The sequence below is a fragment of the Limanda limanda genome, chromosome 16 (assembly GCF_963576545.1).
Source record: "Limanda limanda chromosome 16, fLimLim1.1, whole genome shotgun sequence".
NCBI classification, from domain to species: Eukaryota; Metazoa; Chordata; class Actinopteri; order Pleuronectiformes; family Pleuronectidae; genus Limanda; species Limanda limanda.
The window spans coordinates 17,901,248-17,919,224 of NC_083651.1; the positions used below are offsets into that span (position 1 = coordinate 17,901,248).

Here is a 17,977-nt window from a genome sequence, read left to right on the forward strand (position 1 = left end):
GACAACCTCACTTGCCCCTTGCATCACTTACAACCTCTTCATTGCTAATTTTCTTCTATTCCTCTTTCACAAGGGCTGAATTTAGTCTATAAAGAAACGTGCACAAGTCCCACAACAAGAGGATTAGCCTCTAAAATCGTATTTAATAACACGTGCATTGAAACTTTCTGACAGTGGAAAACTGAATCAGACCTGAAGCACATTCCCAGTCAAAGGGGCAGCTACTTGAACCACAGCCACAGGCAGCAGGAAAGAGCAGCTTCATTATGTTAATGTTATGCTCACTTCCAGTCTGTTTATAATATCTGAACTTTCTCTTTTTTCCTTAATTGTTGTTTTTGTAATAATCAGTTATATTATGTTGATGGTTCTATAAGGTTACATCAGGCGGGAAGTGTCAGGCTTACTGTGTTTGTTCTCAGTCCATTTGTAACATAACAACATCTGGTTAAATCTGCTAGATAAATAATATATGTAGGAAAACATGACATTTCACCCACATGTATTATAGCATCTGTACGTAAGATGATAACAAATTAAATAAATTACATACCATGATGCACTTATGTTATATGATGTTGTCATATATGTCTCATGATAACCATCAGGGGACCTGTCATGTTTTATGTAAACTATTACATCAGGTTGCTGCTACGTTTGCTTGATGATGTAAAAACAGAGATTAATGTGATCAGACAGTCATGATTATTATTTTAATAGCCTGTCTGAGCTTTTGAAGTTTGATCAATATCATAAATACATGTAATAGTTTTTATCATAGGCAGTTTTTACAATATATTTAGTTAATACGTGGTTTGTTGTGATTGCAGTACAGTTGTGTGTAGTTAGTACATTGTAAGTTACAATTGTTTTTTTGGTTTCATTTTTGCATAAATTCCGTAAGTAAATAATGAGACTAACTCTTCTCTTGTGTTCTCTCTCCTCGCTGCCTTCGCCGATATCTGCTGCTTCCACGCTTTGGATACTTGATCAGGTAAGACATCCATCTTTTTTAACAACTCCACCAGCACTGAACAGCTTGCATATTTAACAGGCGCTGCTATATGTGTATGTGTGTTTTTTTACACAGCCACTCTTTTTTCTTTTTTTTTTTTTCTCTCCTCGAAGCCCAGATGGATACGAGTCTTATGAATATGCATGCGATCCCAGAGCTTTCTGCACTAAAGCCTGCTGTCGCTGCGACTTCCCATCTTGCGCTGTGTTTCTCTTCTTTTTTTTTTGTCGTCGCATCTTCCTCGGCCACTCACTCAGTCAAATACCCCTGAGCCTGACATTAAGTCATGAAAGTACATTGCGGATGATATTCGTAGAGAATATTCAATGCGGAGATGAAAGTTGATTTGACATTGTACAATGTCTGAGGACAGATTAAAGGTAACTGTGTGTGTGTGACAATTAAAAAGTTATTTTGACTTTGCCTCAGCTTTACGATGGTTTAGCATTTACTCTTGTTTGTTTCCTGGTTCGTTGCACAATCATACATATTTCCATAGTTTTAAAATGTAGGTATATAACATAGTGTTGCTAATCTGTAAGGTCTCAGTACTTCCACCAAGCAGGTATGTAGTAGGTTTTGGTTTTGCTTAATCTAGTCTAGTTGGCAGGATTACGCAGAGACTACTGGACTGAGTACCATGAAACTTGATGGAAGGATGTGGTGTGGGTCAGGAATTCATTAAATTTTGATGTGGGTCTGAATAAACGGACGGATTTGTTTCACTTTTCCTTCAGTGTTTCCCACAGAATTCATTCAATCCACGACAGTAGCAGGGCTGCATGCGTACCAATGTCGCTCTCACGCGCAAATAAATCCCAGTGACAGGTACACAAACTAAAAGGCGAAAGACAAATTCTCGTCTGAGAGGACGCCATCCGGGGGCCGCCACAGTCTACATAATTAAAGGGATATGCTGCAATGACATGGCGAGATAGGGCCTTTCTAGTTCATATAGGTTTTCTGTAAATCTGTGAAGAGGGAATTGTATAATCATTTGAGCACAACTGTATTCACACAAAGTGTATAGATTGTTACTGTGGAGTGGGCTGAGGATTTCAGTGTAGCTCCACCTGAATCCTACATTCACACACTATCACTGAGCACACGCTAAGTTAACCCTTGGAAGGACATCAAATCTGTGGCATGACAACATTACGATGGAAGGTGTCTTACTGGGGAGCAGGGTTGCAGCGCTGTCCAGGTTTCACCGTGTACTCGTGTTGAAAATAATTGAAATGGACAGAGAATCTCACTTGCATGACGTATGTGTGTCTCTTCTCTAGTAGATTATTCAAGTTTCAGTTGCTTATTGCAAAAGTGATCACATTTGCCACTAATATAGATATGTATTATATTCAGAATGTGCTAATAAATAGCTTGCAGTGATTTAGTTTACAAATGTTCAACAACTGTGTTCACAAAGCCAAAGTATTTTTATAAAAAAAATTGTGTCAGCCTCACACTGTTGTTTCCCACTGTAGATATACATTTGTTTTTGTTTGGAATGAGTGGGAGAAGATTAAGATTAAGATACATTTATTTGTCCCAAACACATGCACAGACATGCACAAGCAAACTCATGCAAGGAGGGAAATTTAACCTATGCTTTTAACCCATCTGGTGCAGGACACACAGAGCAGTGGGCAGCCATGTACAGCGCCCGGGGAGCAGATGTTAGGGGAGTAAGGTGCCTTGCTCAGGGGCACTAGACAGGGTAGGGAGAATCCTCTTGGATTTTTGGACAGCTCAATCCAGGCTCGTCTTTTTGTTGTTTCTCCGTGGAGTCGAACCAGAGACGAACCAGAGACCTTTTCTGCCCATAGTCCAAGTTTCTGCCACTAGTCCACCGCCTCTCTCAAGAGGAGAGGAGGAGATGTGTCACCTCACTAAGGTGGACTGATGTGCTGATAAGCTGAAAGAGAGAAGACATGGCTGAGGAACGAGGGAGTGATGTAGAGGTGAAGACAAGGTTGAGATGAATGAACTGAATGAACTGTGTATGCGTGTGTGTGCAAATGTATGGGTGCATGTGTTTGTGCATGCTTGTGTGTGTGTGTGTGTGTGTGTGTGTGTGTGTGTGTGTGTGTGTGTGTGTGTGTCGGTCTGTCTAAGCTTATGCACAGTGAGTGGTGTTGTGTTTCTCGTCTTCCTACTTCTCAGAAACTGCCAGTCTGTGTGTATGTCTCCACTTAACCTGAGGTGTGTGTTGTGTCATGAATTATAGATGGAAAGTGAATCAATAGTGCGCTGAATTACTTCCAGACAGTGAGTGTGATTGTGTGTTAGTGTGTGTGTGTGTGTGTGTGCAAATGTGCGTTGTTTGCATGAGTGAGGTTTCATGTTCACATGATTTGTTTTATATTTTACATTTGAACTGAATACAGGGCATTATTTACAAACATGTAATCTGGGTTAGGTGTGTGTTTGTGTTTATTTTACATATATAAATGTAAATATGTTTACTTATTTTTCCCGGCAAATCAACAAACGTAATCCCTTCCTCTCTGTGCATGAATTTGTGTTTGTGTGATGTACTTGAGTGTCTGCTCCGATAAAACAGCACAGCAAGATAGAACGCCACTCTCACAGCAGAGTGGAAAAAGACCTGTGCAGATTTACTATGCTATTACAACACACACATACACACAAACTCTATCTCGCTCTACCTCACACACACAAACACACACACACACACACACAACCACCTACGCACCCACAAGCATTGAGGTAAAAAAAAGTTGTAATGGCCCAGTGCCCCTCCAAGGACAAGTGAGCAAGAAGGGAGCGAGCAGAGTAATCACAGTTAGAGAGAGAGAGAGTGGGTTTGTGTCTGTGGAGGTGAATGGATGAACTACAGGGGACACCGACTGGTTTAGTGCGAGGGGAGAAATGGATGCGGGATATGAGCAGAGTGGAACATCCTGTCCCACCTCGCATCCGTCAAGTGCACGTGCACGTCCACACGCACGTGCATGCACACTCGGGCGTCTAGCGTTGGAATGTTGGTGTTGTCCAGCACCGGAGTTGACAGATGACTGAGTCCAGGATGGAGAATGTGTCGCCGGCTCTCTAAACCAGATCACTTAGTCCCCTTTAATTCCTGATTTCCTTCAAAGCTCCCTTAACCTGAAGCTCTTCCACATCCTCCACCCGGAATGCAAATGTTTTCTTTGAAGCTAAACCTTAAAAATGGTGGCGTCAGTTCCCAACAGACAGTGCACACATTACTGTAATACCCGTGCAGTTCATTGAAATTAAAACTCATGTGTCTCCATGGATTTATCATGTGCGGAAGTCTTTCTTCCATTATAATAAGCAGAAACTTGTCAACTTGCCAACATGCTCTCTTCTACTCTAAGGCACAGGTGTGTGTGGTGGTAACGTGTGGGTATATTGTTTCAGCGTGGCTTTTGTTTCCAATTGTACAAATATTGAAAAAGTGTCGGCATATTAATGAACGTGCTGCTTCATTTAAAAACACTGTGAAGGCACTAACTGCAGCCACAGGGATTTGCATGCGACTCCTGCAACATACTGGGCTCTATTTTGAGTTCAGGTGCACAGCATGAAGCCAGCGACACTCTCTGAGGTTTCTCTCCTCACCTGCACTAGTTAGTTATTTCGGCATCTTGCTGTGTTCTGCATGTCAGATCATTATACCACAGTTTTGATTGATTTGTGGCACTACCGTGGAATCACAGGGATTTCAAATAGAATTATGCAGTACTACAAACAGACAAGTCTGTGATTGCAACAGACTCAGTGTGAAAAGAAAGTTGAATTCAACTTTGTTCAAGGATTAGGATCAGACTGTGAGTTGATCTCGACCTGAACCTGACAGGCATTCTGTTTTTTTGTGTCAGAACACAGGACTGGCCTGGTGTTTTTTTACAAGCAGTGTAAAAAATGAAGTGGAAAATTTGTTGTCCGCATCCGCATACCCACTCTCTAATGAGGACCCCACAATAAAGAGTTTTCTCATTGAAAAAAAAAATCCCAGTTTGAGTTTCAAGGCACAGCAAGTTCTGTATTTAAAGGGGATGAAAAGTACTTGATGTGATTAACCATGATAACATACTAGCATGTTAGATAACTAATTCATTTTAATCCAACACGGTATGTAAATGTCCTACAGGTCCACAAGGCTTTGTGTATCAAGTCTTGATTCACAATATTAAATATTTATACTTTGTCAAGTAAACTTATCAGAATTGTTGATTATTTTCACAAAAAGCGTTTGAAGTGGGAATTCACTTGCCTTGCTATCAAGTCCAAATTTTGTGAGCCCTATGCCAAGTATGAGATTTAGTCTCAGAACTCGAAGGCCACCCGGAGAGTGCACACTTCTGGCCCTGGCTCGAAGTGTTAAGGGAAGCGGTCCGCCCCCTTAATCGAATCGGCTCCAGAAGTTAACGAGTTCATCCTCGGGCAGTGTCACCCTTCCAGTAAAATCACTTCTGTATTTTAAGATAAGAAAATACTTTATTAGTCTCACAGTGGGCACATTTGCTGTTACAGCAGCAAAGAGGACATTCAAAAAACAGACATCAGTAAAATAAAAATGGGCATGGAATATAAATGCAAGGAAATATACTGCGTATGTGGATCCAAAAGGAATGTAACTTAAATAGCAGCAGGCCTTATAGACCGACCGGTGAGTGGTACATTCTCTCAGTTACATAAGAGTCAGTGCTGATGCTGGTGCTGAGTATATGTTACCTGGTCAAAGGTCGATCCAGTCTAAAACTGGTGGTATTTTTAAGCTGGGCCCATAACCCAGTACACAATCACTGTCACTGTAATAACACGTGACAGGAAGTCTGTGGACTTATAACCTCCACCGACCATTTGGATCACTGTTATCTTTTGCTTATAAGGTTTGAGTGAAGATGTTTTGTTGATAGCTGTATTGATTCAAGTAGAAGCACATTTGGTGCCTAAGACAAATGTTTCAAATAGTTGGTTTTTATTTTGGATAAGATGAACAACCAGCCGTAAACAATGTTTGTCTCAGTAGACGTGCACGGGAGGGAACAACCTGTGAAGTGTGTAATATGCTGCATGCTTCACGCTCGGCGAGCAACCTGCTTATGTGGTTCACTGCAGCAGCTTCCTCCACCATGAGATCCGTGTCGTCTCTCCTCTGAATAACAAAAGATGTGATGAGGCAGTCAGACGCTTGTTAAGAGCAGGGAGCTCCTGTGACTGCTGATCCCCCCCGCCCGAGGAAACTACAACACTGATTTCATGCGTCTTCTTTGTGTCAGATTTGATATCGAACCACCTCATCCTGAACTCCCAAATACCCTAGTTCTCTCTCAGTAGATTTAGTTATAACAAATAAATACAAGGATAGAAAACAAAGACAGGAAAGAAAGGCTACAGTAAAGTATAACCTAATGAGTACATTCATACAAAAAGAAAATATATATGCATGGAAGACAAAAGTGATATCAAAACATCTCGATCGCCACCTGGTGGCTGGCTGCAGCATAGGTCAGGAATCCCGCCTCCTCCATGTTGATGGATGAGACATTGACCAAACAAAGAAGTCAAATAATTTTTTCTCAAAGATGGTTTCTGTCATTTTAGATATTTCTTGATGTATCTCCAAGGGTTCATTTTGAAAGCTGCCACTCACTCACAATTGGTCGAGCACATGTTTTGACAGGATCTCCCTTCCGTGGCTCCATCCCCCGATTGTCCACCGCACAGACTCTGGCTCCAAACGCACAAGATGGCTGCATTTGTATTCGGATATTTCAGCTTCATGTCCGGTTGGTTGTAGGCCGTCTAAAAAAAGAACGTAACACAAAAAGAAAGGTTGGCTTTTTCAGTTAGTGGTGTTTACTGCAGGAGTGACTTGCTGCCACTCAACAGATTTTTCTTAATTGGTCACCCCAGTGCTTTGGCCACCAAACAATAAAACCTCAATTTCCTCCAAAATCACCAGCAGCCAGCTCCATTTCACACTCCATGAAGTTTCTCACAGTGCTCACCAGTCTCCCCTGCAATTAATAAATAGACATGGACATTTATATGCATTTGACTAGAACATAATATCAGTGGTTCACTGTCTTAGGTTGTAGTGTGCAGATGGATTCATAAATCAGCCGGAGCTTCTCTTCACCCTGTGGAATCTGTTCACTCTTTTAGAAAATGTAACCTCTGGTCCAGGCACTTGCTCCTGTGACCATTGGAGGCGCCAGGGTGACTAGAGCAGCATGAGTTCAAGTGTTGAGGGGAAGTGTGAAAAAGGCACATGGGAGAGTCGAGTAGTCATAGTTACATGTCTGCTGGGGGAGCACATGATCAACCAGATCTCCTAAATGACTCACTGCTGCCATCTCAGACGCTTCCAGGATTTCACGTTTTCAGTTTCAAAGGAAGAAAATGCGCCAAAAAGGAATTTAATGTTCCAGATTTGCTGCTTAGCAGGTTACATACATGCTAAGTTTGTACTGTAAAATCTGAAGCTATATTATATCATTTACCTTTTTATATGCAGCTAATCTGGTGTAAATGCAGGGTTTATATGTAGCTACCACAGGATAAATAACCACACATCAAAGCTTTTGTCTTCATAAGCTGGGCCACAGGGGTTATACAGGAGCTGCAGTAGCTGCATAAAAATTGCGGCTCTCATGAGTGACATTAACTCTTCCTAAAGTGCAGTGCAATGCCAGCAGTTGTCTGAGCTAAGGAGGTGGTTTTCAAATTGAATTTGTACTCATATTAGACCCAATGCTTGATTATCTATTATCAACTTATCCCTATTATTTCAGTTAAAGTGCTAATATTTCTGGTCATTTATAAGTCCATTGGTTTTATTACTATTAATGACATGCTGTTATTTAAATTCGAGCCAAACTAGCTCAAAGCCAGACTCCTCGGGTCAGGAGCAGAATTTCGTCAAGGAATTCCTTTGCGGCAGACTTTGGCCTCTTAAACTTGGCAGAACATTTGCATGGACAAAATGCTTTAAAACTCTAAAGGAAAGAGAAAGACCTGAACATTTACGTGCACTTAAATACTTTTCATGATGCAACTTTCATTTCCACAGATCTCAGCTGGGTCTCAGTGTCCCCACTGCTTCAAAAGGTGCCTCAGCTTTGAACGGTTAATGTGTGTCAGCTGCCTTTTCCTGCATAAAAATCATGAAAATGAAAGCAAACATGTAAAAAGCTTCCAGTCTAGAAAATAGCAGCACTGCCTTTAGTAGCTGACACTGGAGCACCATTATTCACGGCACATAAAAGTCAAGACGATTAATACGCGTGCACTCTAGGGCTTTCTTGAATCTTCTGCCGGTCTGATATGATAGATGAAAAGAGGTGTCAGTGTAGATCGACAGTGATAAGAGAGGTGGGTGTCACGGCGTATTGTTGCAGAAGATGAAACTGCTTCTTATTGACTCCTCGCGAACACAGAGCTGAGGGTGGCTGTTAATTATTGATTTAATAAGCTCAGCGTGAGTGTGAACGTGTCACATACAGACTCTAATCCAATTGTACGGGGGTGTGTGCATATGTGTTTGTGCACGCATGCGTACCTAAAAAGAGTGTGTGTGTGCGTGTGTGTGTGTGAGAGGCGGTTGGTTTGCCCATAACTCTATGAAACACCTGTTCTACGACTTTAACTTTAAATGACAATGACAGCGCGCCATCTCTTTTAATAATCACACAAACATATTTATATATAGTATAGGGAGAAATCATTTAAATTATGTTTGAAGTGCGCTTGAACAACAATCCGACAGATGCCACAGTATTATAGGTCATGGTGAGTGTGTGTGTGTGTGTGTATGATGAGATGGGCATCAAAGATATAAAACATTAAATGTGTAATCTGTTTTTATGAGGCTGAAGTCTTTCACTAGATAGTTGAACAAACCTTACAAATGATAAAATGATTAATAGTCTGAATGATAATTTTGCCTCTATTAGTCTACATTTTTATTATATAGTCTTCTGTGGTTTCCACATAACCCTCGTTGACATTTAAAAAATACTTGAATCTTGATTTATAAGTTATACGCCAAATATTACATTATAGTCTGATGGATAACCCATTGTGTGTGTGTGTGCTCTTGTACAGCTATCTTTGTGAGGACCAGTTTGAGTTTACAAGGACCTTTTGGCCGGTCCTCACTTTGTGACCCCCCGCTTTAATGGACTGTTTGGGGATTAAGACTTGTTTTTAGGGTTTGGGTTAGAATTAGAGGTACGTTACGTTTTAGGTTGGCTTAAGGGTTAGGGTTAGAATTAGGTTTAGTTTAGGTTAAGGGAAGGGGAAAAATGCATTATGCCAATGAGTGTCCTCACTAACATAACTGTACAAACATGTGTGTGTGTGTCTGTGTCCTGTCCTTAGGGATATTCACACAAAAACACATAGGTCCTTCCATCGACCACAACTAACACTCCCTGCTGTTAAGGTTTCTCTCGCTCTGTGTGTGTTTGTGTCATAGAGGCCTTGTTGAATGTAGCAATCAGTCCCATGTTGGACAAGTCACCTCCTACATCTGCTGCGCACACACACACACACCCCTTCTGTGCATGAAGGGAAGTAACAAACACTAATTACTGCACCATAGGGGAAGAACAGTGTGTATGTGTGTCCTGCCCTGAGGGACATTCATGCACAAACACCCGTTGTGTCTGTGTGTGTGTATTGTGTGTGTTTATTCTGGGTGAAGATAATATTGTGCAGCTGACAGGTACAATGCAAAAAGAACTCACACTTGTGAAGTTGCACAGTCCTGTCTTGGTTCTCGGTTATTGTCATTCATCCAACTCTTGTCTTTTCTCACGAGGTGGAGATTAGTTTCTGCTCTCACTGTGGCGGCAGCACCGGAAAACAGGCAGACACTGGTACTTTTAAAGTAAGAGGTTTTTTATTTATCTAACAGGCTGCTACAGTGATGTATTTAAAACTTTAATGGATTCTATATATCTCTGTGCATAGAAATGTGAATGTCATGTGAAATCTATTACTCTGCACTCTGGAGAAGGTGCCACAGCATACACATACTGTATTAACAGTAACCCATAGTGTGTAGAATCTAGGTGCATTCAGATATTAATTCGTCTTTACCATCATAACACCTCTGTTATTCAGGATCCTTTATTGTTGGCGCTGTTCTCACTTAAGCAATAAAAGAAGCGTTGCAGAGATGTTTCTTCCTCCCAGGACATTCTTCGAGTGAATTTAACAGTTACTAAAGGTCCCTTTTAAAACTTGATGCCAACGAGTAAACTTGCCAGAACATTTATGGAGTAAAGTGGACGTGTTAAAGTGTTTTTACAGTGCTGTAAAGACCCATAGCGAAGCGCTAATGCTGCCCCGGTCGCTCATGGAGCTCAGCGGGCAGTGGGCCTACCAGGCAGACAAATAAAAAGCAAGGGCCAAAGAAAATATGAGGTTGGGTGAAAGGAAAGAAGAGAAAGTAAAGCATAATCTTTTAGGTATCACACTTTTTTTTTTCTCTATCTTGTTTCATAATTAAAGATATGAAATGGCAGTTCAGCCCAGTTCGCATCCCCCCTTAGGCACTACAATTAATTTTGGTGCAGCCTTGGCTGGGTAGTGGCTTTCAGGAAAGAGCTACACGGTGTAGGGGTTGAAATCTATATCTGAGAAATGGGACTCCACTCGTTTTCTCCCACTCCGTTTAGAGTCTGCATCTAAAATTGCTTTGTTTTGAGGTCCATTTAGAATGGGACACAACTGGTCCTGACAAGTCAGAATGGGTTTTAAATTGTTTTTCAATGAAAATTTGGTTCAGGTTAGGGCAAATGGGAAACTGGGATTGGGCTGACATCATATTTCACATGTTAACCCAGAAGGGGAATGTTACCATTTGCAACTTTATAGCTCAAAGCGTGATGATACTAGCGGTGGACTTTAATCACTTGGATCTTTCCTCTTTTAGAATACAATCTTCCTACATGTAGCTTGACCCTCGTGTCCCGAGCTCAGAGATATCAGTCAGCAGCATGTTCCTTGTCTCTCGGCAGAGAGGGACAGATCGATGTCTTTCCTCCGAGCATCGAGCAGCAGCTTCCTGATGAGGCCCTGCAGCTTCCTCTAGGAGGGCACCTTTCTTCTTTAGGAGGCGGGGGTTTCACTTCCATCTGCTCTGGTAGAGCCGCTGCTGATGGCTTTGTTCAGAGAAGCCTCACTAGTGCAATAGACAGAGTTAGTGCTGCTGCTCATATATAAAACATTTTACGCGGTTCTGTTTAGACTCCCAGTGCTTGGTTAAGATTAGGGACAGATCACAGACTTGCTTCACTTTACTGACATTTTAGTGAAACCACAATCCTTTCCTGATGTGCTGTTGTTGCCAAAAACACTATTGGGAGTTTTGTTGAGCCACATTTCAGAACAACCCTTCCATTCACATCTATGTGCTACAAAAATATAGCTTTTCTTTTTCACTCACAAAAGATTATTATCTATCAACATAATCAGGGGAACAAGTCGTTTCTTACCCCAGGAAAACTAGGAAAATGTTTGTGACTTTGCCAGACATTGAATCGCAGACAACAGAATAACGCTTACCTCTCTCTTACCTGTCTCTCCCTCTTCCCCCTCTCTTCTCCTCTTCTTCCTCTCAGCTGCATTTCCCCTTTCTTTTTTTCAATCTTTAATCTTTTCTTTCTCCTCCATGCAGTGTTTATTCCATTCTCCCTCTCTCGCCTTAGAAGTGTAAATTGTAGACTTCATAGTTCAAGCTGCGGTTGCATGCAAAGCAGTTCTCTTTCTCACACTTGAACTTGTCTTTCATCCGTCTGTGTAGCTGTCTCTCTCTTACGCATGAGAGCAACATTCATGCATGTGGGCGTGCATCCTAGCTACCGGCATTGATTGAATGGATTCTGTGGAAATGCCCGTGTAGGCCGTTCTTGAACATTCTGAGCGGACTTTGTACTCAGCTCAGCATCAATTAATTCCCAAAGAACTTAATTTACATATGTTAACATTACGTTATTTATAAAGAGCCAAAGTCATGTTCTAACCTTTCTTCCACTGGCTTCTTTAACTCAATGCAATCTCAGCAATGCTGTCATTGGTCAATTCATTGTGTTCCGTTTGCTGAAGAGTTATAAGGCCATTAACTACAGTAATTTATATAATAAAGTGGAGCCTTAATGATTTTATGAAGTCAAACAGCAATAACTTCATGAGCACATAAAACAAACTACAGCTCCCATGAAAACATTCCAAGTGTGGCAGCAAGCCACTCAACATGCTGCCTATAAATACTCTGATCCAACCGAGCTGGTGAGAGTGTCAGTGAGACCGGGAATGAGCCTCTCTGTCTGCTGGAGCAGAACTCAGAAGTTACTATTTCATTTTGTAGCATTGTAGTAAATATTAGTAGTAGATAAAAGTGGCAGTGATAATATTAAAAGTAGTAGTAGCACTGTGTTTTGTTGTCGTTAGTGTGGACATATATTAGGGTGTATACATGTGTGTGTTTCCACTTATTGCATCACCACTGATCTTAGTACAGTCAGCCAGTGAAACCTCAGGCTGTTCTCTTCAGTGTAGCATCTAGGGAGAAACTGTGTGTGCTTTCACAACTACGTATTCATGTTGTTATTCTAAGTTGCCTCACTGAGAATAAAAGATTGTTTTCTTTCTTTCTTGTTTTTGTCCTCTCTTGTGTTGTGCCCTGCTGTTTGTTTGCCTCGATTTTCTTTAAGATTTACCCTTTTAATACGTGTATCCTTCAATATCAAGTTCAGTGTTTTGAGATCGGCTACGTCTTTCTTTTTGGGCTGTGATGATGATTATCACAGAGTTTATACAGAAATGTAACTTTTATGTCTTCTTATTGGTTGAATGAACACCTAACACACCTTTACATTTTATGCATCAGTCTGTGTTTACTATGGCAATGTTTCCCATAACTTGCATAGCCGCTTGGACTTTTTACCATATCAATTGTGACACAATGAACATTGGTTAAACAGATCATAGCCTTAGATGGTCTGTTGAAGTTAGTTGCCATATTTTGACGTTGTAATTACATGTCTATATTATAGTAATATATTCTGTTGATAGATTTTTCATACTGCAACCGTTCATATTCATGCATGAGGATGTTGCTTTCATTCCGGTTTTTCTTTGGGTCCCACAACGCAAATTTCGCAAGAGAAGGCAGTTTCACCTTTGGAAAATAAACTGTAGATCCTGCGATTTAGTTAGCAGCATTCAAAGGGCATTCATCATTTCATCAGTTCCAATCTGCACATGGGGACTGGGAGCGGATGGCACCCCTCTCATCCCCCTACAAACAGACTGATGTCAATCTAAAATGATGAAATTTAACGTCATCTTAAAAGATGCCCCACTCGTGCCGTGACAATACTGGAAATATAATTAACTTGTGAAACAAAGGTATCCTGATTTCAGACAGAGGCAGACAACAGCAGTTTTCATATTCAAATGAAATGACCGCAATCGTTAACAGAATTTCATCAGCTGAATCAAATTAACAAACTAAGATAATGTCGGCTCTGGGAGCTGGTTGTTAACGCGCTCTCCCGCTGACTTTTTAATCTTTCAAACAAATGAGTTTTAAAAGAGAATCTAAGGCACTTGATGCCAATAGACTGAGGCTAAAGCTTCATATGCAGGGGAAAAGTCAGCATCAGTACCAGATCATTTTCATTAGAAGATGTGACCTTGTGATTACTTCAGTAGCTGTTGCAGTTTGAAAGCAAGTGAACACACACACTTAGATGAGTATAGCTAGACCCCATAGACTGTATATGAAGATGGATGAATTGATTGGCCTGCAAAAGGGAAGCCAAAGTATCTCCACCACCTGGTGGCTGGCTGCAGCATAGGTCATAATGCCTTTTTCCTCCATGTTAATGAATTGGACATGTCAAAGTATACATCAAATACATTTGCCCAAGTGGTTAATTTTCCTGCAAGTTTTGCTTTGATTAGTTTTGGTGCTATAAAACGCGGTTAAATGTCACGATTGACAGTTGAGACCGACTCATGATTGGTCAAACGCGTTGTGAAGGACTTCAGGATTGCGGCTCCATCCCTTAAACCCAAGTGCTCTTTTTATTTTGGCTTCATTTCTGGATAGTGGATAAATATTTATCTGTGCACTCTTAACACCATGCACACTGTTAGCAAGTAGCTGGCTCTTTAGAAAACATTGAGCCACCCTTGAGTTATGTCTTTTAATCCTAGAGGCCAGGGTCATAGAAAAGAGGGAACACCACAATGCCTTGCAAGCTATTGATTTATATCCCATAGAAAATGAATGAGCTTTTCATTGCGTCGTTCTGACTGCCGTGGGTGTTCGGCGTCCTACAGAGCTTGACAAGGCTGCTGTGCAAAGTGCAGGTTGCTAAGCTATGATCAGACAATCACTGTCCAGAGAATGTAGGAGTGAGCAGCCACCAAAACAAATGTTTGTACCTTTTTCTGCAGCATCACGTGAGAAATCAGTTCGGACAGAGTAAATTGGTCAGTGTGTGTCTGCCGTGACTTGTGATATGTGAGACAACACAGACTTGATTTTGATGAAACCCCGGGGAGTCATGCATCACACCACTGTGGCATTTTCAAAATTACAGTGTTTAGCCCAAGGAGGTAGCAGCAATTACCTGGCAAACATTTTAATAATCAGTCATATCTCACGTACTGCTGCAGGGAATAAAATGAAACTTGGAACACATACCCCAACTCTCCGTGCTCACAAATTTGTCTCCAGGGCAGCATATTGGATTTTCGACTGTTTTTGAGTTGCTGCAGTTTGTCTCCTGGGCTCTCCCCCCCCCAATTTATTTACTGGTCGCTGCAGGAGTCGCTGGCTCATTCCTCAAATACGGGGCAGCACCAACACAAAAAATGAAAAGAGTTGAGAATAACACAAACAGGCACAACAATTCAACACAGACAATGTCCTTCCCCTGTCACATAACAAACTAGAAACTAATTGTTTCCAGTTATGGCACAAAAGGAACAATTCCCAGCTCCTTTAGAGGAGGGATACAACCACGCAGCAGCTCACACTGAACTTAGAAAATTGTAAAGCCAGAGGTTTGCACGGTGTTATTATCTGTCATCATTTTGACTCGGTGGCGCTAATGCTTGACAGGATTGCTTTTAGTACTCTCTAAAGGTTTGAAAATGAACTTAATGCTGTTCTATACACCTGTCACCTCTCCTTTTACCGTATTTTAATCACGATGTTAGGCAGCACTTCAAACGATGAACTTCCTTTTTTCGCAGAGATCCTCTTTTCTAGTGTGAGTTCAGATCATGTAGGTAATCTGCTCTGCCCACAGAAAGCCAGTTGAAACGGCAGCATGTAAGAGCTTAAATGTCTGGTTTGGTTGTTCCTATGTGTTTTTGGCGTGTTGTGATTTAGTTGTAGTGTGGATATTAGATTAATTTCAATTGAGAAATCAGTTTAATTAAGTTAAACTGAATTTATTGCCGTTAACAGTAAGAGAAGATAGTGGTGTGTCGTTTTGGTGCTTAGACCTCGGGTGATGTCATCAAGGTTGAAACGGGTGGGGCTGTGGGTGGAATAGAAACACCACACCAGGGGGTAGAGACACTAGTGCTGGTTGATGGCATCTAGAGAAAGAGATGAGTGAAATCATCTGGGCTCGACCAGGACTTTGGATATGGAGACTGGAGCTGGGGAAGTGAAGAGGAGTCGCAGCAAGTCATTGAAATGACAGTTCACAGCGAGAGATATACGAGCATGGCTTCGTTCAGCCGCACAAAATGTAGCAAAATGGTTATTTGATAGTAAATGGTGGTACGACGCTGAAAATGTTGAATTTATGGAAGCTGGGAAGGCCATTCCTGGTGTTCTTGTGAAATAAACCTCGGAGGTAAATGACATTGTCTTAAAAACGTGTTTAACACCAAGTAGCAGCAGAGAACTTTAAATCCAATGTGTATCTGTTTGGTGTCATTTTAACATGGCAGAGTTTATTATAAATGTCGCTGCTAATTTGCCAACACCGTTAATATATAACCACCAAATTAGAGAAAAGGCTGTGTGTTGCACTGTCTGAGAAAACATGTAATTTAACACAGAAACCAAAGCAAAACGGTGCAAAGTATTTTGAGATTGGCTGATTGGGGTTGTGGCAAAATCGGATATCTGTAAACACCAAACAGTCAGATGATTAGAGGAGACGAGGAGAGAGAATAGCAAATGAATGGGTTGTAGAGATGGTCTTGATTTAACTTATACTCTAAATCAGAGGCTTGAAGAGCTACAAACAACTTTATATTTGAAACAGTGTCTTTCAAAGCAGTCTCTGGACCCCATAGTGAGAACCAGGGTCAGAGAAAAGCTGAACTAACCAGTGATGCCTGAACCTCTTCGCTGTCTTCAAAGTTTAGACTTAAATCTTTCTGTCGCTTCAGACCATTACCACTTGAAAAAAAAAACTGACTCAGCACTACGGGACAAAATCTTGTTCCTCTCCAGCACACTGAACATAAGGACATGTTTATTGCTTTGTTTTGACGTCTGTTCAAATGCACGTATTAAAAAGTGCTTCGCTTGTACAATAAGGGTTCGTGTGCATTTGTGTATTTTTCAGAATATCCCGGCGCTGCCGTGTGGGAAGGCCCTCTACTCCTACGAGGGGAAAGAACCAGGCGACCTCCAGTTTTCCAAGGGCGACATCGTCATCCTGCGACGCAAGGTGGACGACAACTGGTACCATGGCGAGCTCAACGGTTGTCACGGTTTCCTGCCCGCGAGTTACATCCAGTTGTTGCGTCCCCTGAGCCAGACTCCACCCCAGGGCAAAGCGCTGTACGACTTTGAGGTCAAAGACAAAGACCAGGATAAAGATTGTCTGGCCTTCAGCAAGGTATCGCAATCTGTTCACACACACACACACTCTCCTGACTGAGGACACTATTTTTACCCTAGACACAGAATAATGTGGTGTGGACAGGCTGCGTGGAGGAACCAGTGGGGAGATGGACAGGATTTACAGCAGCATAAATAGAGAAGTAGCAGCCAACACTTATCTGTGGTGTAAAACCAGGCTGGTTCTTTGTAGCGCACAAATAATTTATTAGTCCTGACGCCTCACTTCAGATCCAGTCTCAGAATGTAAACTACAGCCATTTTAAACCGTGGTGCGATCCTCCAGTCTGCATGCAGAAGGGTTCATTGGGCGAGATACTGAACCTACAAATTTCCAGCAGTGTGTAAATGTGTTGTGCATATTGTACTGCTGTATGAATGTGTTGGATAAGACTAGAAAAACACTTTATATACAGATATTTTATATATCGGGTGGCATAAAATAATCATTCATTAATAATCATCGAGGTAAAAGTTTGGAATAATGGTGATATTGATTTGAAGTCATATCGCCCAGCCCCAATCTCTAGTTTTCAGAAGTTAATTCTGAAATCTGCTCTGATTCAGACTCGTGTATCCTGACAATCGTATTTATAATAGGTAAACAGTCTGAATTCTATCAAGTTTCAGTTTACAAGTTAATACTGTTGTGTTGTTTTGGTTTATTCTATCCTTTGTTAACAATTTGCACTGATTTTTTTAGAATGGGAGAGGATTGTTGGTCATCAGCTCTGTGTTAGTCTGTGGGTCTGATGCCGGATGAGGTATTTCCAGGGTGAAGACGATATCCAGCAGCTGCTGACTGTAAAATGTCTTTCTCACAGCCAGTCTACATGAGGATTTGGCAGAAGTTCTTTTTAAAACTGACACACGTGTTTCTGGAATGACGCTGCTGGCAGTTGAAATTCTCTCTGCTCACAGTCAAGATTTATGGCCGAGAAGCTGCACAGGAAAACAAAGCTGGTTTTTGTTACGATACCAAAGCCTTTAAAACTGTATGTACACCAGCATGAAACTCAATGAAATTATTACAATATACACATTTATTTAGATAGTCCAGTAGCATCTTAAGC

At 41.3% G+C, this 17,977-nt stretch overlaps 1 protein-coding gene across 1 annotated transcript in view; it reads left to right on the plus strand.

Annotated features, from left to right (window-relative positions):
* LOC133022166 (E3 ubiquitin-protein ligase SH3RF3-like) overlaps positions 1 to 17,977 on the plus strand; it is a 91,017-nt gene that overhangs the window by 40,342 nt on the left and 32,698 nt on the right. The window contains exon 2 of the mRNA XM_061089196.1: positions 16,627 to 16,902. Within this exon, the coding sequence (XP_060945179.1) occupies positions 16,627 to 16,902 (276 nt within the window). The remainder of the gene's footprint in view (positions 1 to 16,626; positions 16,903 to 17,977) is intronic.